Here is a 14,785-nt window from a genome sequence, read left to right on the forward strand (position 1 = left end):
CCCAGGAACTTAAACATGCCACAGGCACAGCCAAAAAAATAAACAATTAAAACTAAAAAACAGGAGTTCCCATCGTGGCACAGTGGAAACAAATCCGACCAAGAACCATGAGATCACAGGTTCAATCCCTGGCCTCACAGTGGGTTAAGGATCCGGCACTGCCATGAGCTGTGGCGTAGGTCGCAGACATGGCTCGGGTCTCTGGTTACTGTGGCTTCAGTGTAGGCAAGCAGCTGTAGCTCCGACTGGACCCCTAGCCTGGGAACCTCCATATACTGCAGGTGTAGCCCAAAAAAAGAAAAAAGAAAAAACAAAAACCAAAAAACCAGCTTGTTGAATTGTAATTTTTTTTCTTTTTTTCTTTTTAGGGCTGCACTCATGGCATATGGAAGTTTCCAGGCTAGGGGTCAAATCAGAGTTGTAGCACTGGCCTACACCACAGACGCAGTAACTCGGGATCCAAGCCACATCTGTGACCTACACCACAGCTCATGGCAACAGAAACTCCATAATAAAAACTTTTGATGTGCTGTTTCAATTTTCAATAGCAATTAAAGGTGTGTACAGAGGATCTTATTAAAATTTGAGGGTGTTCCCGTCGTGCCTCAGTGGTTAACGAACCTGACTAGTATCCATGAGGACTCGGGTTGCGGATCCGGCGATGCTGTGAGCTGTGGTGTAGGTTGCAGACACTGCTCAGATCCTGCGTTGCTGTGGCTGTGGTGTAGGCCGGCAGCTGTAGCTCCAACTGGACCCCTAGCCTGGGAAACACAATGTGCCGCAGGTACAGCCCTAAAAAAGTTTTTAAAAAATAAATAAAATTTGAGGAGTTCCCAGTGTGGCTCAGTGGAAAGGAACCTGACTAGTATTCATGAGGACTTGCGTTCAACCCCTGGCCTCACTCAGTGGGCTTAAGGATCCGGCATTGCTATGAGCCGCAATGTATGTAGCAGATATGGCTCAGATCTGGTGTTGCTATGGCTGTTGACCCCTAGCCTGGGAACTTCCATACGTCATGGGTGTGGTCCTAAAAAGATTTTTTTTAAAAAATCTGAGACAGGAATTCCCGTCGTGGTGCAGTGGTTAACGAATCCAACTAGGAACCATGAGGTTGCGGGTTCGGTCCCTGCCCTTGCTCAGTGGGTTAACGATCCAGCATTGCCGTGAGCTGTGGTGTAGGTTGCAGATGCGGCTCGGATCCCGCGTGGCTGTGGCTCTGGCGTAGGCCGTTGGTACAGCTCCGATTCAACCCCTAGCCTGGGAACCTCCATATGCCGCAGGAGCGGCCCAAGAAATAGCAACAACAACAACAACAAAAAAGACAAAAGACAAAAACAAACAAACAAATAAAAAATCTGAGACATATTCAAGTTTCCTTTTTGGGGGGGGCCTCAAGTGCAGCATACAGATGTTCCCAGGCTGGGGGTCGAACTGGAGCTGCAGCTGCTCGCCTACCCCACAGCCACAGCAACACCAGACCTGAGCCACATCTTCAACCTAAGCCACAGCTACCACTGAGCCACAATGGGAACTCTTTCTTTTTTTTAATCTTTAAGTACTTTAGGAAGAAAAAAAAAAACTTACATTAGAAAAGTTTCCATGCTTAGAGGCTGGCCAGCAGGTGGCATGCCCAGGAGCAGAGGGTGAGGGACAGCGGCCCATGGGCAAGGTCCGTGAGCCAGGATGAAGGCCTGGGGATCCCCTCACAGTGTAAGCCACAGGACCGTGATGAGAACCAGAGGATAGGCTGTCCCTGAACCGAATGTAAGGGCAAATTACGGGAGAAGACAACCAGGGGGCTTTCTGTTAGACCCCTTTTATTTATTTATTTGCTTTTTAGGGCTGCACTGGTGGCACATGGATGTTCCTAGGCTAGGGGTTGAACTGAAGCTGTAGCCTCTGGCCTACACCACAGCCACAGCCACACCGGATCCTTAACCCACTGAGCAGGTCCAGGAATCAAACCCACATCCTCATGGATCCTAGTCGAGTTCATTAACCACTGAGCCATGAAGGGAACTCCCTGTTATACCCCTTTTGGACAGACGCCTCTCAGACATCCACATGGAGGCAGCAAGGATTTCTGAGAGAGGTAAATAGACGTGAAGCTCCAGAAAGCATCCAGAGACGTTGAGACAAGATGAGTCCACCGAGGGAGCATCCACACGACAAAATTAATAGATGGGCACAGGACACCTGAAAGTAAACATGCTGAGCTAAAATGTTAAGAGACCGGGAATAAATCTCAAACTTCCTGGAAACCATGAAGATGGCAACAGCACCAGTTATTAGATGCTAACTCAGGAACAGTCCCCATCACTTTACCTGTACCAACCTATTCATCCTCAAGACCACCCTCTCAAGCAAATCCTCTTTTTGCATCACTGGTGCCAGCACTGAGACACGGAGAGGTAAAGTAACTGACCCAAGGTCACACAGCAAAGACGCAATCACAATAAAGCTGGAACCCAGGCAGCTTGACCCATGACACTAAACCATCTCTCAGGCATGCCATTTTCTCCCAGTATAAAATCCTAGACAGCAGGAGTTCCCCTCAAGGAGCAGAAGAAACGAATCCAACTAGGAACCAATGAGGTGGTGTTCCCGTCATGGTGCAGCGGAAACGAATCCGACTAGGAACCATGAGGATGCGGGTTAAATCCCTGGCCTTGCAGTGGGTTAAGAATCCGGCGTTATTGTGAGCTGTGATGTAGGTTGCAGATGCAGCTCGGATCTGATGTTGCTGTGGTTGTGGCGTAGGCCGGCAGCTGTAGCTCTGATTGGACCCCTAGCCTGGGAACCTCCATATGCTGGAGGTGCAGCCCTAAAAAGCAAAAAAAAAAAAAAAAAAAAAAAAAAAAATCCCAGCCACCAATCCCATCAGATGAACTTAAAACAATGTAAAATTAACATAAAAGCAGGAGTTCCCCTTGTGGCTCAGTGGTAACAAACCTGACTAGTATCCATGAGGATGCAGGTTAGATCCCTGGCTTCACTCAGTGGGTTACGGATTCGGCATTGCTGTGCGCTATGGTGTAGGTCGAAGACTCAGCGTTGCTGTTGTTGTGGTGTAAGCTGGCAGCTGGAGCTCCGCTTTGACCTCCAGCCTGGGAATTTCCATATGCCACAGGTGCGGCCCTAAAAAGCAAAAAATAAATAATAAAATCTCAACCACAAGCAAAAAGTCCGCAGGGACAGCAAGCTCTTAACTTTTCAAGTATTTCTATTAACGTTCCTTTGCTGCTTGCTTATTCAGGCAAATAACTGATATCAAAATACTAAGGAAAATTTACAGAGGAAAAAAAATTAAAATTACAGTTCCCAGAGTTCCCATAGTGGCTCAGGGGAAATGAATTTGACTAATATCCATGAGAATGCCGGTTCAATCCCTGGCCTCGTTCAGTGGGTTAAGGATCCAGCATTGCTGTGAGCTGTGGTGTAGGCCAGGAGCTCTAGCTCCAATACAACCCCTAGCCTGGGAAAGTCCATATGCTGCAGGGCAGCCAAAAAAGAAAAAACAAAAACAAAAAACTTAACAAATAATGACAATTTTTTTCGATGAACTAGTAAGAAACCACCATTATCCTCTCTTCACACCTCAGTAAGCTGCCACGGTTGGAGAGACGTAACTGGCTCCAACCCGGACCCGCCTTGGGTGAGGCCCCGAGGCTCCCAGAAGAGAAGGACTTGACCACGGCCGGCCCCGACAGGGTGGCACCTCCCATGCCAGGCAGTGTGGGGAGGGGACGAGGTCAAGGCTCCCACTGCAAGCCCTCTGAGAGGTCGGAGGGAGGATTCGGGGTGAGCAGGACCCTGAGCATCCGCATCACTGGGAAGGAGAGTTAAGGACGCCTGGTGCCCCCACACACCCCACACCCCTCAGGGGCACTGAAAGGAAAACAGGGACGCATGTCTGCATCCTAAAGCGTCCGTCAGCAGCTCCCTTGGCTGGTTTCTACTACCTGCTACGAAAGAGTCCTAAACCAGGAGCTCCCCGGCAGCCTAATGGTTAATGATTCAGTGCCACTGCTGTGGCCAGGGGTTCAATCCCTGGCCCAGGTCTGCAAGCTGCGAGTACAGCCAAAAATGAATAAATAAACAAATACATAATAAGGAATCCTAAACCAAACCGGGGAGGGCTCTGACTCCCACAGCACTACCCTGTGAAGCCTCGCTTCCGGAAGAAGAGGTCTCCAGCTGGCCTCAAGGACTGGTCTATCCTTTTCAGGAACACCTGTCATGACAGAGTTTTCTGAGGCTCCTGAGGGTCAGGAGAACAGCCACCCGCTGGCAACAGTTGACAACAGTGACCCAGAGGGGCTGCTCTGTGAGCTTTCCCACCTTCAGCTCCAGGGGTTAATGGATGCCAGGGTCCACGCATGATGCAGTCATTCAGAAACTGTCCAGCCAGAGAAACCCACTCACATGGTATCAACAGGGGATGGATGAACTTCAAGGTCATAAGCAGAATACAGTTATTTTCTTATTAAAAACACACTTTCTAGGAATTCCAGTTGTGGCTTAGCAGAAATGAATCCGGCCATTATCCATGAGGACGCAGGTTCAATCCTTGGCCTCGTTCAGGGGGTTACAGATCCAGCGTTGCCATGAGCTATGGTGTAAGTCACAGGCTAGTCTTGGATCCAGCACTGCTGTGGTGTAGGCCAGCAGCTGTAGCTCCGATTCCATCCCGAGCCTGGGACCTTCCATATGCCGAGAGTGTGGCCCTAAAAGGCCATAAATACCTTCTAGGAGTTCCCGTCGTGGAGCAACATAAATAAATCCAACTAGGAAGTATGAGGTTGTGGGTTCGATCCCTGGCCTCACTGCTCAGTGGGTTAAGGATCCAGCATTGCCATGAGCTGTGGTGTAGGTCACAGCGCAGATCTGGTGTTCTTGCGTTGCTATGGCTCTGGTATAGGCTGGCAGCTGTAGCTCGGACTAGACCCCTAGCCTGGGAACCTCAATATGCCGTGGGTGCAGCCCTAAAAAGACAAAAATGAAATAAATAAATACCTTCTATGGACTTCCCGTTGTGGCTCAGTAGGTTAAGAACCCAACGAGTGGAGTTCCCGTGGTAGAGCAGCAGAAACAAATTTGACTAGGAATCATGAGGTCGTGGGTTCGATCCCTGGCCTCGCTCAGTGGGTTAAGGATCCCAAGTTACCATGAGCTGTGGTGTAGGTCGCAGACACGGCTCAGATCCTGCGTTGCTATGGCTCTGATGTAGGCTGGCGGCTACAGCTCTGATTGGACCCCTAGCCTGGGAACCTCCATATGCTGTGGGTGCAGCCCTAAAAAGACAAAAAAAACAAACAAACAAACAAAAAAAACCTGACTAGTATCCATGAGGATGAGGGTTCAATCCCTGGCCCCACTCAGTGTGTCAAGGATCTGGCATTTTCAAGAGCTATGGTGTAGGTCACAGATGTAGCTCAGATCCCAAGTGGCTGTGGTGTAGACCCCTAGCCTAGGAACTTCCATATGCCTCAGGCATGGCCCTAGAAAGAAAGAAACAAACAAACAAATAAAGAATACACACACACACACACACACCCCTTCTAGATCTCATTTTGACTACTGATTATAAAACATACAATTATTTAGCAATAGCTCTTCAGGAGGAAACATTAGACATCCATGTCAGTTGTGAGACACACCCCTTTGTAATACCTTTTAAAATAGAGGCTGTGGGAGTTCCTGTCATGGCTCAGTGGTTAACGAATCCAACTAGGAACCATGAGGTTTCGGATTCGATCCCTGGCCTTGCTCAGTGGGTTAAGGATCCGGCGTTGCCACGAGCTGTAGTGTAGGTTGCAGATGAGGCTTGGATCCTGAGTTGCTGTGGCTCTGGAGCAGGCCAGTGGCTATGGCTTCGATTGGACCCCTAGCCTGGGAACCTCCATATACCGAGAGAGCAAGAGAGCGGCCCAAGAAATGGCAAAAAGACAATAAATTAATTAATTTAATTAATTAATTAAACAGAGGTTGTGGGGAGTTCCTGTTGTTGGACAGTGGAAACGAATCCGACTAGGAACCATGAGGTTGTGGGTTTGATCCCTGGCCTCGCTCAGTGGCTTAAGGATCCATCGCTGCCGTGAGTTGCGCTGTCGGTTGAAGACGCAGCTCAGATCCCACACTGCTGTGGCTGTGGTGTAGGCCAGCAGCCGCAGCTCCAATTTGACCCCTGGCCTGGGACCTCCATATGCCGTGGGTGCAGCCCTAGAAAAGACAAAATAAATAAAACAAAACAGAGGTTGGGGGGATGTGTCCTAAATCAAGGAAACACAGGGCCACACAGAGAATGGGCGGAGGTCTGGGATGATGTGCAGCTGGCGGCTGAGCCCCTCACTCGCCCAGGGAGTGACCCCCACCAGCAAGTGCGGAGCACAGCTCCATACAGCTCCTTGTTTCACCCTCCCAGCTCACCTGGGCCGCAGCCTTGACTCCAGAGAGAACAGGACCTCAGAGACCATTCTAGACCAGCATCCTCAAAGAGCAGGGCCCTGGCATCACCTGAAGAAGGCTCGCTCGCTAACAAACTGCCGCCGCCTCCCTCTTCAGAGTTTCTGATTCCGCAGGTCTAAGGTGAGACCCTCAAATGTGCGTGCTAACAAGCCCCAGGTGGTGCCCCTGGAAGGGCACAGACACCCCAGACGTGGGCCTCCTCCCTCATCTGTAAGCTTCCGGAGGCCACGCCCCAGGACCCTCACCTCTGAACCATCATGGTGCAGACAGAGCTCACCTCACCCTCTTCCCTCTACTCCGGGGGCCTGGGTTTCACCTGGGGTAGGATGGGGTGAGAAAGGGCTGCTTTACCGGGGCCGAGCAATGCTGCCAGTGTGAATGGGCACATCACTGCCACGGTGCCACTTCCTCTCAAGCCCACCTCCACTTCCCATTACTCCCCAGCCCTCCCACCTCCTTTCGGAGCCCTGAAGACACACCTGATGAATGCTTGGCTGTGATGGGAGCTGAGATGACCCCTGACCTAAGTCAAAATTTGAGAAGTTCCCGCTGTGGCGCAGTGGGTTAAGGATCCAGCACTATTGCAGCTATGGCTGGGGCTCAGATACGATCCCTGACCCAGGAACTTCCAAAAAAAAAAAAAACCCGACCCAGTAAAGTATATTTCAATGTAAACTAGCAGAGCAGTGGGAATATCTTGGATACAAAGTTGAACATAGTGGGTTCTGTGATGCAACTTAAACGATTACGTTCTCAGCCAGGTGAGAACTCCGAGAGTGTGGGGTAAGTGAACCCAGAACTCCTGTTTACTTGAACTTGCCTCTTGAGTCTATCTGGGCAGCAAACAGCTACTCAAAGGATGACCAGAGCTGACAGTCAACCAATGAAGTGCGCAATGATCAACAGGTTCACAGAAGCTGGAGTTCCCATTGTGGCTCAGTGGTAACAAACCTGACTAGTATCCTTGAGGACACGAGTTCAATCCCTGGCCTCACTCAGTGGGTTAAGGATCCAGCATGGCTGTGAGCTGTGCAGGTTGCAGACGTGGCTTGGATCCTAAGTTGCTGTGGCTGTGGTATAGGCCAGCAGCTGTAGCTCCAATTCGACCCCTAGCCTGGGAATTTCCATATGGCACAAGTTCCACCAAAAGCAAAAAAAAAAGACATTTTTCCTAGAGCTGGGAGACCCTGTTAGGCCACATCACTTTTTTTTTTTCACATCACCTTTGAGTTATAATTATTTCAGGCTATTTAAGTGTTGTAGTATCAAAACTGTCTAGCAAACTCCAAAAGGTTGAGAACCCCAAATCTAACTCTTGAACATCTTTAAGAGGCCAGACCTCAGATTACAAATGAACATTCTCCAGCAGGGGGTGCCACAGGCTACAGAACCCACCAAGGTGAGGAAGCAGCAGCAGGTCCAGGAAGAGGTTAGAGCAGACAGATAGGCAACTAAGTTCAATTCAAAGCAGGAGAGGAGAAATGCAGCAGAATCCTGCCCATGGATGAAAGCACACAAGAAAAATATTCGATTCAGTATTTCCAGGAGGCCTTTGGGAGATGCAAAAATACATGAGGCCCACTCCCTACTCTCTGAGAGCTCAGAGTCCAAAAGAGACAGACCTGAATGCCCAAAATGCATTCACTGATTAAAAAAAAAAAAACTGGCTCAGCGGTAAGGAATCTGACTAGTATCCACGAGGACACAGGTTCAATCCCTGGCATCAGTGGGTTAAGGATTCAGTGTTGCCATGACCTGTGGTGTAGGTTACACATGTGGCTCAGATCTGGTATTGCTGTGGCTGTGGTGTAGGCTGGCAGCTGTAGCTCCGATTTGACCCCTAGCCTGGGAACCTCCATATGCCATGGGTGCAGCCCTAAAAAGACAAAAAAAAAAAAGTTCTGCAACTGGATGGTCGTGACTGCTGCATACTGTGAATAAACTTGGTGTCACTGAACTGTACATTTTAATATGATAAATATCACATGTATCTTAACACAAAAAAAGAGAAAAGTGCACCCTACATTCTGACAGGATCAGAATGCACTTCAGAAAGGTAACTCTGGGAGTTCCTACCGTGGCTCAGCAGGTTAACAACCTGACTAGTATCCATGAGGATGTGGGTTAAGGACTGGGCACTGCCGTGAGCTATGGTGTAGGTCGCAGACAAAGCTCAGATCCCGTGCTGCTGTGGATGTGGCATAGGCTGGCAGCTGTAGCTCCGATTTGACATCTAGCCACCCCCCATATGCCGCAGGTTAGGTCCTAAAAAGAAAAAAGAAAAAAAAAAAAAAGAAGCCCTTCATCTCAAACAGCTGGACTAGCTGGCTGGCTGCTGAGATTCATAATCCCCACACCTTAACAGCATTGTATTGGGTTCTCAAACTGCTTTCTGATCAGCAATGTCCTTTGATCTCACAGGAAGTCCCCCCTCCCCAGATCTGAGCCGCAGCTGCAACAATGCAGGATCCTCCAATCCACTGGGCCAGGCCAGGGATTGAACCTTTGTCCTGGAGCTACAGAGTTGCTGCCAATCCCACTGTGCCACAGCAGGAGCTCCTACAAGAAGTATTTTAACAAGACCCACTTTATAGAAGAGATCACATGACTGGTTAAATAAAATGAAGTTATAAAAAATTTTTAAACACAAAAGGATATTCAAGGTGTATTAAGTGAAAAAAGTAGGTCTATAAAAGATTACGTATGGTGTGATTCCATTTTTGTAAAGAAGAAAAATAATGGGGAAGACAGACAAGAGAGATGAGGTCGGTATCAACCAAATGGCTGGGGAATCAGACTGTAGGGTGATTTTTATTTCTAGCTTTTGCTTATCCATATTTTTCCTAAATTTTGGATACAGACAACTTTTATAAAGAGAAAAAAAGGTAACCTGGAAAAAGCAATTTACCACTTCTGACTTCCGCAACTTTTTTTTTGGCTTTTTAGGGCCATACCTGTGGCATATGAGGTTCCCAGCCTGGGGGTCCAATCAGAGCTAGAGCTGCCGGCCTACGACACAGCCACAGCAACAGCAACACAGGATCTGAGCCGTGTCTGCAACCTACACCACAGCTCATGGTGATGCTGGATCCTTAACCCACTGAGCAGGGCCGGGGATCGAACCCGAATCCTCATGGATCCTAGTTGGGTTCATTACTTCTCAGCCACTAAGGGAACTCCTCCTGCAACAGTCTTACAATTTAATAAAGAATCTCCTTCAGAATTTCCCTCGTGGCACAATGCGTTAAGGATTCAGCATTCTTGTCACTGTGGTGCAGGCCAGAAGCACACTGTGGGCTAGATGCCTGCTCCAGGAACTTCCACACGCCACAGGTGTGGCCAAAAAAAAAAAAACCCCAAAAAAACTCCTTCAGGGAGTTCCCCTTGTGGCTCGGTGGAAACAAATCCTACTAATATCCATAAGGATGCAGGTTCGATCCCTGGCCTCGCTCAATGGGTTAAGGATCCAGAGTTGCTGAGCTGTGGTGGAGGTTGCAGACGCAGCTCGGATCCCATGTTGCTATAGCTGTGGTGTAGGACACCAGCTGCAGCTCCAATTCGACCCCTAGCCTGGGAACTTTCATATGCTGCAGGTATGGCCCCAAAAAGGAAAAAAACAACAACAACAAAAAAAACCTCCTTTAATAAGACAGAAGAGACTAATGGAAGTGAACCACCTCAGAGATGAAAACCTTTACACCTCAGGTATTAGAATTAGTTCTTCAAACCCTCACAGGTTAAAACTATAGCAGCTACAAGAAAATCAACAAACCAATCTCTTTGTTTAAAAAAAAAAAAAGGTAAAAGTTAGACTGAGACACTGGTTCACAACCTGGAGTCTTTTAAAGTCTAAATCTTTGGCAAGCAAGAGCTATTTCAAGAATTTTTTTTTTTAAGTCAGTGAATGTTAATTACACACTTACCTTCGATAAGGATGGGTAGCTATAACTAAAGTATCCACTCCCTTTGCTTTTTTTTTTTTTTGTCTTTTTGCCATTTCTAGGGGCGCTCCCACAGCATATGGAGGTTCCCAGGCTAGGGGTTGAATCAGAGCTGTAGCTGTCAGCCTACACCACAGCCACAGCAACTCGGGATCCAAGCCGAGTCTGCAACCTACACCATAGCTCATGGCAACGCCGGATCCTTAACCCACTGAGCAAGGCCAGGGATTGAACCTGCAACCTCATGGTTCCTAGTCGGATTCGTTAACCACCCAGCAACGACAGGAATTCCCACTCCTTATGCTTTTAACCAGAACCATTCCTATGCAGCAGAGTAACGTGGGAAGTACTCTGAAGCTAGATCAAATCTGGTTTGAGAACTGCGAAATGTTGGCTTGAGGCAAATCCTCAAGAGTAGGACTTCAGGAGTTCCCACAGTAGCACAGTGCACTAAGGTTCCAACTGCAGGGAGTTCTCTTCATGGCTCAGTAGTAACGAACCCACTCCACTAGTAACCATGAGGACGAGGGTTCAATCGATGGCCTTGCTCAGTGGGTTAAGGACCCGGTATTGCCGTGAGCTGTGGTGTAGGTCACAGACGCGGCTCTGATCCCGAGTTGCTGCGGCTGTGGTGTAGGCCAGCAGCTGCAGCTCCTATTCGATCCCTAGCCTAGCAACTTCCATCTGCCACAGGTGCAGCCCTAAAACACAATCTGAATGCAGCAGCTCCAATTGCTTCGAGGGGGTTAAAGGATCTAGTGATGCTGCAGCTGCCGCTCAGATTCAATCCCTGATGAGGGAACTTCCTTATGCCATGGGTTCAGCCATGAAAAAAAAAAGAAAAAAGAGAGTAGACTTCGTGGAAATGTCACTGGCGTTGCTGAGGATGTAGGCTCTGCAGGTTCAAACACCTGTGTGGCAAGTGAACCCTGTTTCCTCTTCTGGGAAATATGCAGCCCCCCTGTAACGCTCATTTTTACTGAGGAAAAGCCAACATCCTTACAATGATCTGCAAGGTCCTACACCTGACCTGCCTCTCCTTACCCTCTCTGACCTCACCTGGGGCCATTCTCCTTCCTCTCCAGCCCCATCCGCCTCCTCACGCATCAGATGTGCTCCAACCCCAGGGCCTTTGCACCTGAAGTTGGCTCTGCCTGGAGGGTTCTAACTCAGGTATCCACTTGGCTAAATCTCTCGCTCCTCCAAATTGTTGTTGAAACATCACCCTCTCAGGGAGGCCCGCCCTGCAGCCCACCCTCAAATCCCCAACCCGGTCTTTCTAATCCCGCACCCTTTTCCCTTTGTCCATGGCACTACTGCCTCTAACACACGCTGCAATTTATTTATAACGGACATTGTTTATTTTCTGTCCCCTGCAAAACTACGGCTCCAGGACGGAGCTCCAGCACTGTCGACTGATGAATCATCAGCGCCAGAACAAGTCTCTCCACACCTACAAAACCTACACCCAGACCCCTCAGAAGCCCTGCCCTCATCTCAGACAATCTCGTCTGTGTGCTTTGGGTCCAACTACGTACTCGAAAGCCGGCGTATCTCGACCTTAAGATGCAGCTCGGGCATTTTACTAAGTGAAAGTCAGTCTGAAATGCCTAAAAACTGCAGTTCACACAAAGACCTCCACAAAGTGGGGTCTTTAGAGGTTTTTAAAGAAAAACCCTTTCTGTTGGTAGTCAAAGACTGGGGAAATTGGGACAGAGCATCCCAAGAGTTAGTTTCTGTGCATTAAAATGTAAAAATTAAACGGTGGGACCCGAGAACCTGGCCTGGTGGCCGCGCGCCATCCCTCACCCTCCCGCCCGCGTCCCCCCGAGCGGAGCCCGCGCCCTCACCGTCTCCCCGCGGATGCCCTGGACGGTCCTCCACTGCGAAGGCACCGACGCTACGCCCAGGGTCTCGTCCTGCAGCGGCCCGGGCCGCTCGGGCCCCTCGGGACTCGCAATCCCGCGGGTCGCCAGCGCCTCAGCACCCGCCCTTCCCGCCGGGAAGAGTTGCCCTCTCAGCGCGCAGGTTGCCATGGAGACGGCCCCGCCTCCTTACGCCGGCGCACTCCGCCGCGACCTTCGTCCCTGCGCCTCCAGAGCGGAAGACTGAGGAGATGAGGCTATCGGCGCCATTTTTGAATTTGTCAGAGCGCCTCCTTCCAAGACCCGAGAAGAAAAGATAAATGACTCTTTTCCGACGATGCGACAAGCAGTACTACTTTTGCATTCTCCAACTCCAGAGGGAGCACGCTTAGGGCATGCGCAGCTGCTCTGGAGAAGGGGGACGGGAAGTGCGGATGCAGGGCGCAAGTGCCAGCTTCAAAGATGGCGCTGGGCGGCCAGGCGCAGAGACGAGGGCGGGAGTCTGCGGCCGCGGCGGGCTGGAGAGTTGCGGACTTAGAGGTGCAGTGCTGGCAGTGCAGCCGGATGCTCCAGCAGAGCCCTACGACCCCATGGCTCCAGTTGGCGGCCACCTCAAAGCCAAGTGGTCTCCCTCTTACCATTTTCTGCCTCAATAAAATGGCGATTTTAAATGTCCACATGTAGATCCAGAGTGTGGTTGCGTAGTTGAAAGGCCCAGATGAGGTCGGATATAGAAAAATGCTTAAGCCAAAATTAAAGACCCGAACAACTACCCCATTATTGAGTGTTTATCATGTAGCAGGTCGAGTCCACAGTTTTCTGTATGTTGATCCTAATAACTCCTCAAACTAACTCTATGAAGAATCAGCTGTTACATGTCCCATGAGGGTGGTTGATGGTCAGAAAAGTAACTGCTCCAGATCAGCTACATCGTATTTGCCCAAGATCTCGGGGGCAGCTGCTTGGCCCAAGGCCCTATTCTGAGACTCCTAGCAAGAGTCCTCCGGCCAGGTCCTCTGGGCCACTTTCCTCCTATCCCTAAACTCTCAGAGGGTTGTAAATCTGCCCAATCAGAGGCCCCTCTGCACCACTTCAGCACTGAGTTCTCATCAGGACCTTTTTCCAGCCAAGGCCTTGAGGACTGATTAGATTAGGGATGGGGGGGCAGTGGGAGAGGAGGCATGGAACGCAACAGGAATTTCTTCCTAAAAATAAAATGGAACCAGATAGAATTCTCCTTGTGAGGCCCTCTTAACAGAAAAATTTGCAAACACCACCAAGAATTCCAAAAATCATACTCAGAAAAGAAGTTCAAGGCTGTAGGAGTCAGAATGCCTGGATTTGAAGCCTGACCAGTGCTTTGTCCCTTTAATAGACTTGGTACCTCTTTGGGCCTTGGTTTCCTAGACATAAAATGAGACTGCAAAAGGCTAAGGCCAGTAGGACCTGCTTTACCTGATAAAGGAAGGAGAATATTTCAAGAAGAGAAGGATAGTCCCAGGTATTCAGTGCCCCAAACAATTTCAGTAGAGTTGTGGGAACAAAAGCCAGCCTGCAGAGGGTTTAGGAGGAAGTAGAGAAAGTAATGGATATTATTAGGAAGCTCAACACAGGAAGTAAGTATGAGTGAAAATAGGCAAAATCTAACAAACTGGACTGTAATTTGACATTAAAGTGAGCCTCCTCTTTAATCTAGAAATCTTACTTCTGGGAATTTTTCCTGAATCAACAATAACAGCTTCAGGAGTTCCCATCATGGCACAGTGGTTAATGAATCCAACTAGGAACCATGAGGTTGTGGGTTCGAGCCCTGGCCTTGCTCAGTGGGTGAAGGATCTGGTGTTATCATTAGCTGTGGTGTGGGTTGCAGACACGGCTCAGATCCGGCGTTGCTGTGGCTCTGGTGTAGGCCAGTGGCTACAGCTCCAATTAGACCCCTAGCCTGGGAACCTCCATGTGCCACAGGAACAGCCCTAGAAAAGGCAAAAAGACAAAAAATAATAATAGTAATAATAAAATAAAAACAATTACAGATTTGCACAGACATTGAGACCCAAGGATATTCAGCAATTATTCATTTACAGTAGTATTACTATGATAACAGCAAGATTCTGCAGTCAGCCTAAATTTCTAAGCAAAGTCATGGCACACAACAGGTGTTCACTAAATATTTGAGAAAGAATGGACACTGAGCCTTTGGTTGAGTTTTTCTAATACATGGTATTAGAATCTCAGGTGGCCATTAAGAGTGTTGTTACACTGCTCTTTAAATGTGGCAAAATGTTTGCAGCATAGTAAAGCTTTTATAAAATCCAATTTATGTACATTGCATCTTATCCTATTTTTATAACAATATATGTATCTTTTTCCTTTTTTATTTTTATTTTTTGGCTGGGCCTGTGGCATGTAAGCAAAAGTTCCCAGGGCCACGGATCAAACCCCACCACAGCAGTGACAACGCTGGATCTTTAACCTGCTAGGCCACCGTGGTACTCCACAATATATATTTCT

At 48.8% G+C, this 14,785-nt stretch overlaps 1 protein-coding gene across 1 annotated transcript in view; it reads right to left on the bottom strand.

The window, feature by feature from the left end:
• WDR34 (WD repeat domain 34) overlaps positions 1-12,914 on the bottom strand; it is a 28,727-nt gene extending 15,813 nt beyond the window's left edge. Inside the window, exon 1 of the mRNA XM_005660487.3 lies at positions 12,260-12,914. Coding sequence (XP_005660544.1) covers positions 12,260-12,445 — 186 coding nt within the window. The 5' untranslated portion in view covers positions 12,446-12,914. The remainder of the gene's footprint in view (positions 1-12,259) is intronic.

The sequence above is a fragment of the Sus scrofa genome, chromosome 1 (assembly GCF_000003025.6).
Source record: "Sus scrofa isolate TJ Tabasco breed Duroc chromosome 1, Sscrofa11.1, whole genome shotgun sequence".
Taxonomy (NCBI): domain Eukaryota; kingdom Metazoa; phylum Chordata; class Mammalia; order Artiodactyla; family Suidae; genus Sus; species Sus scrofa.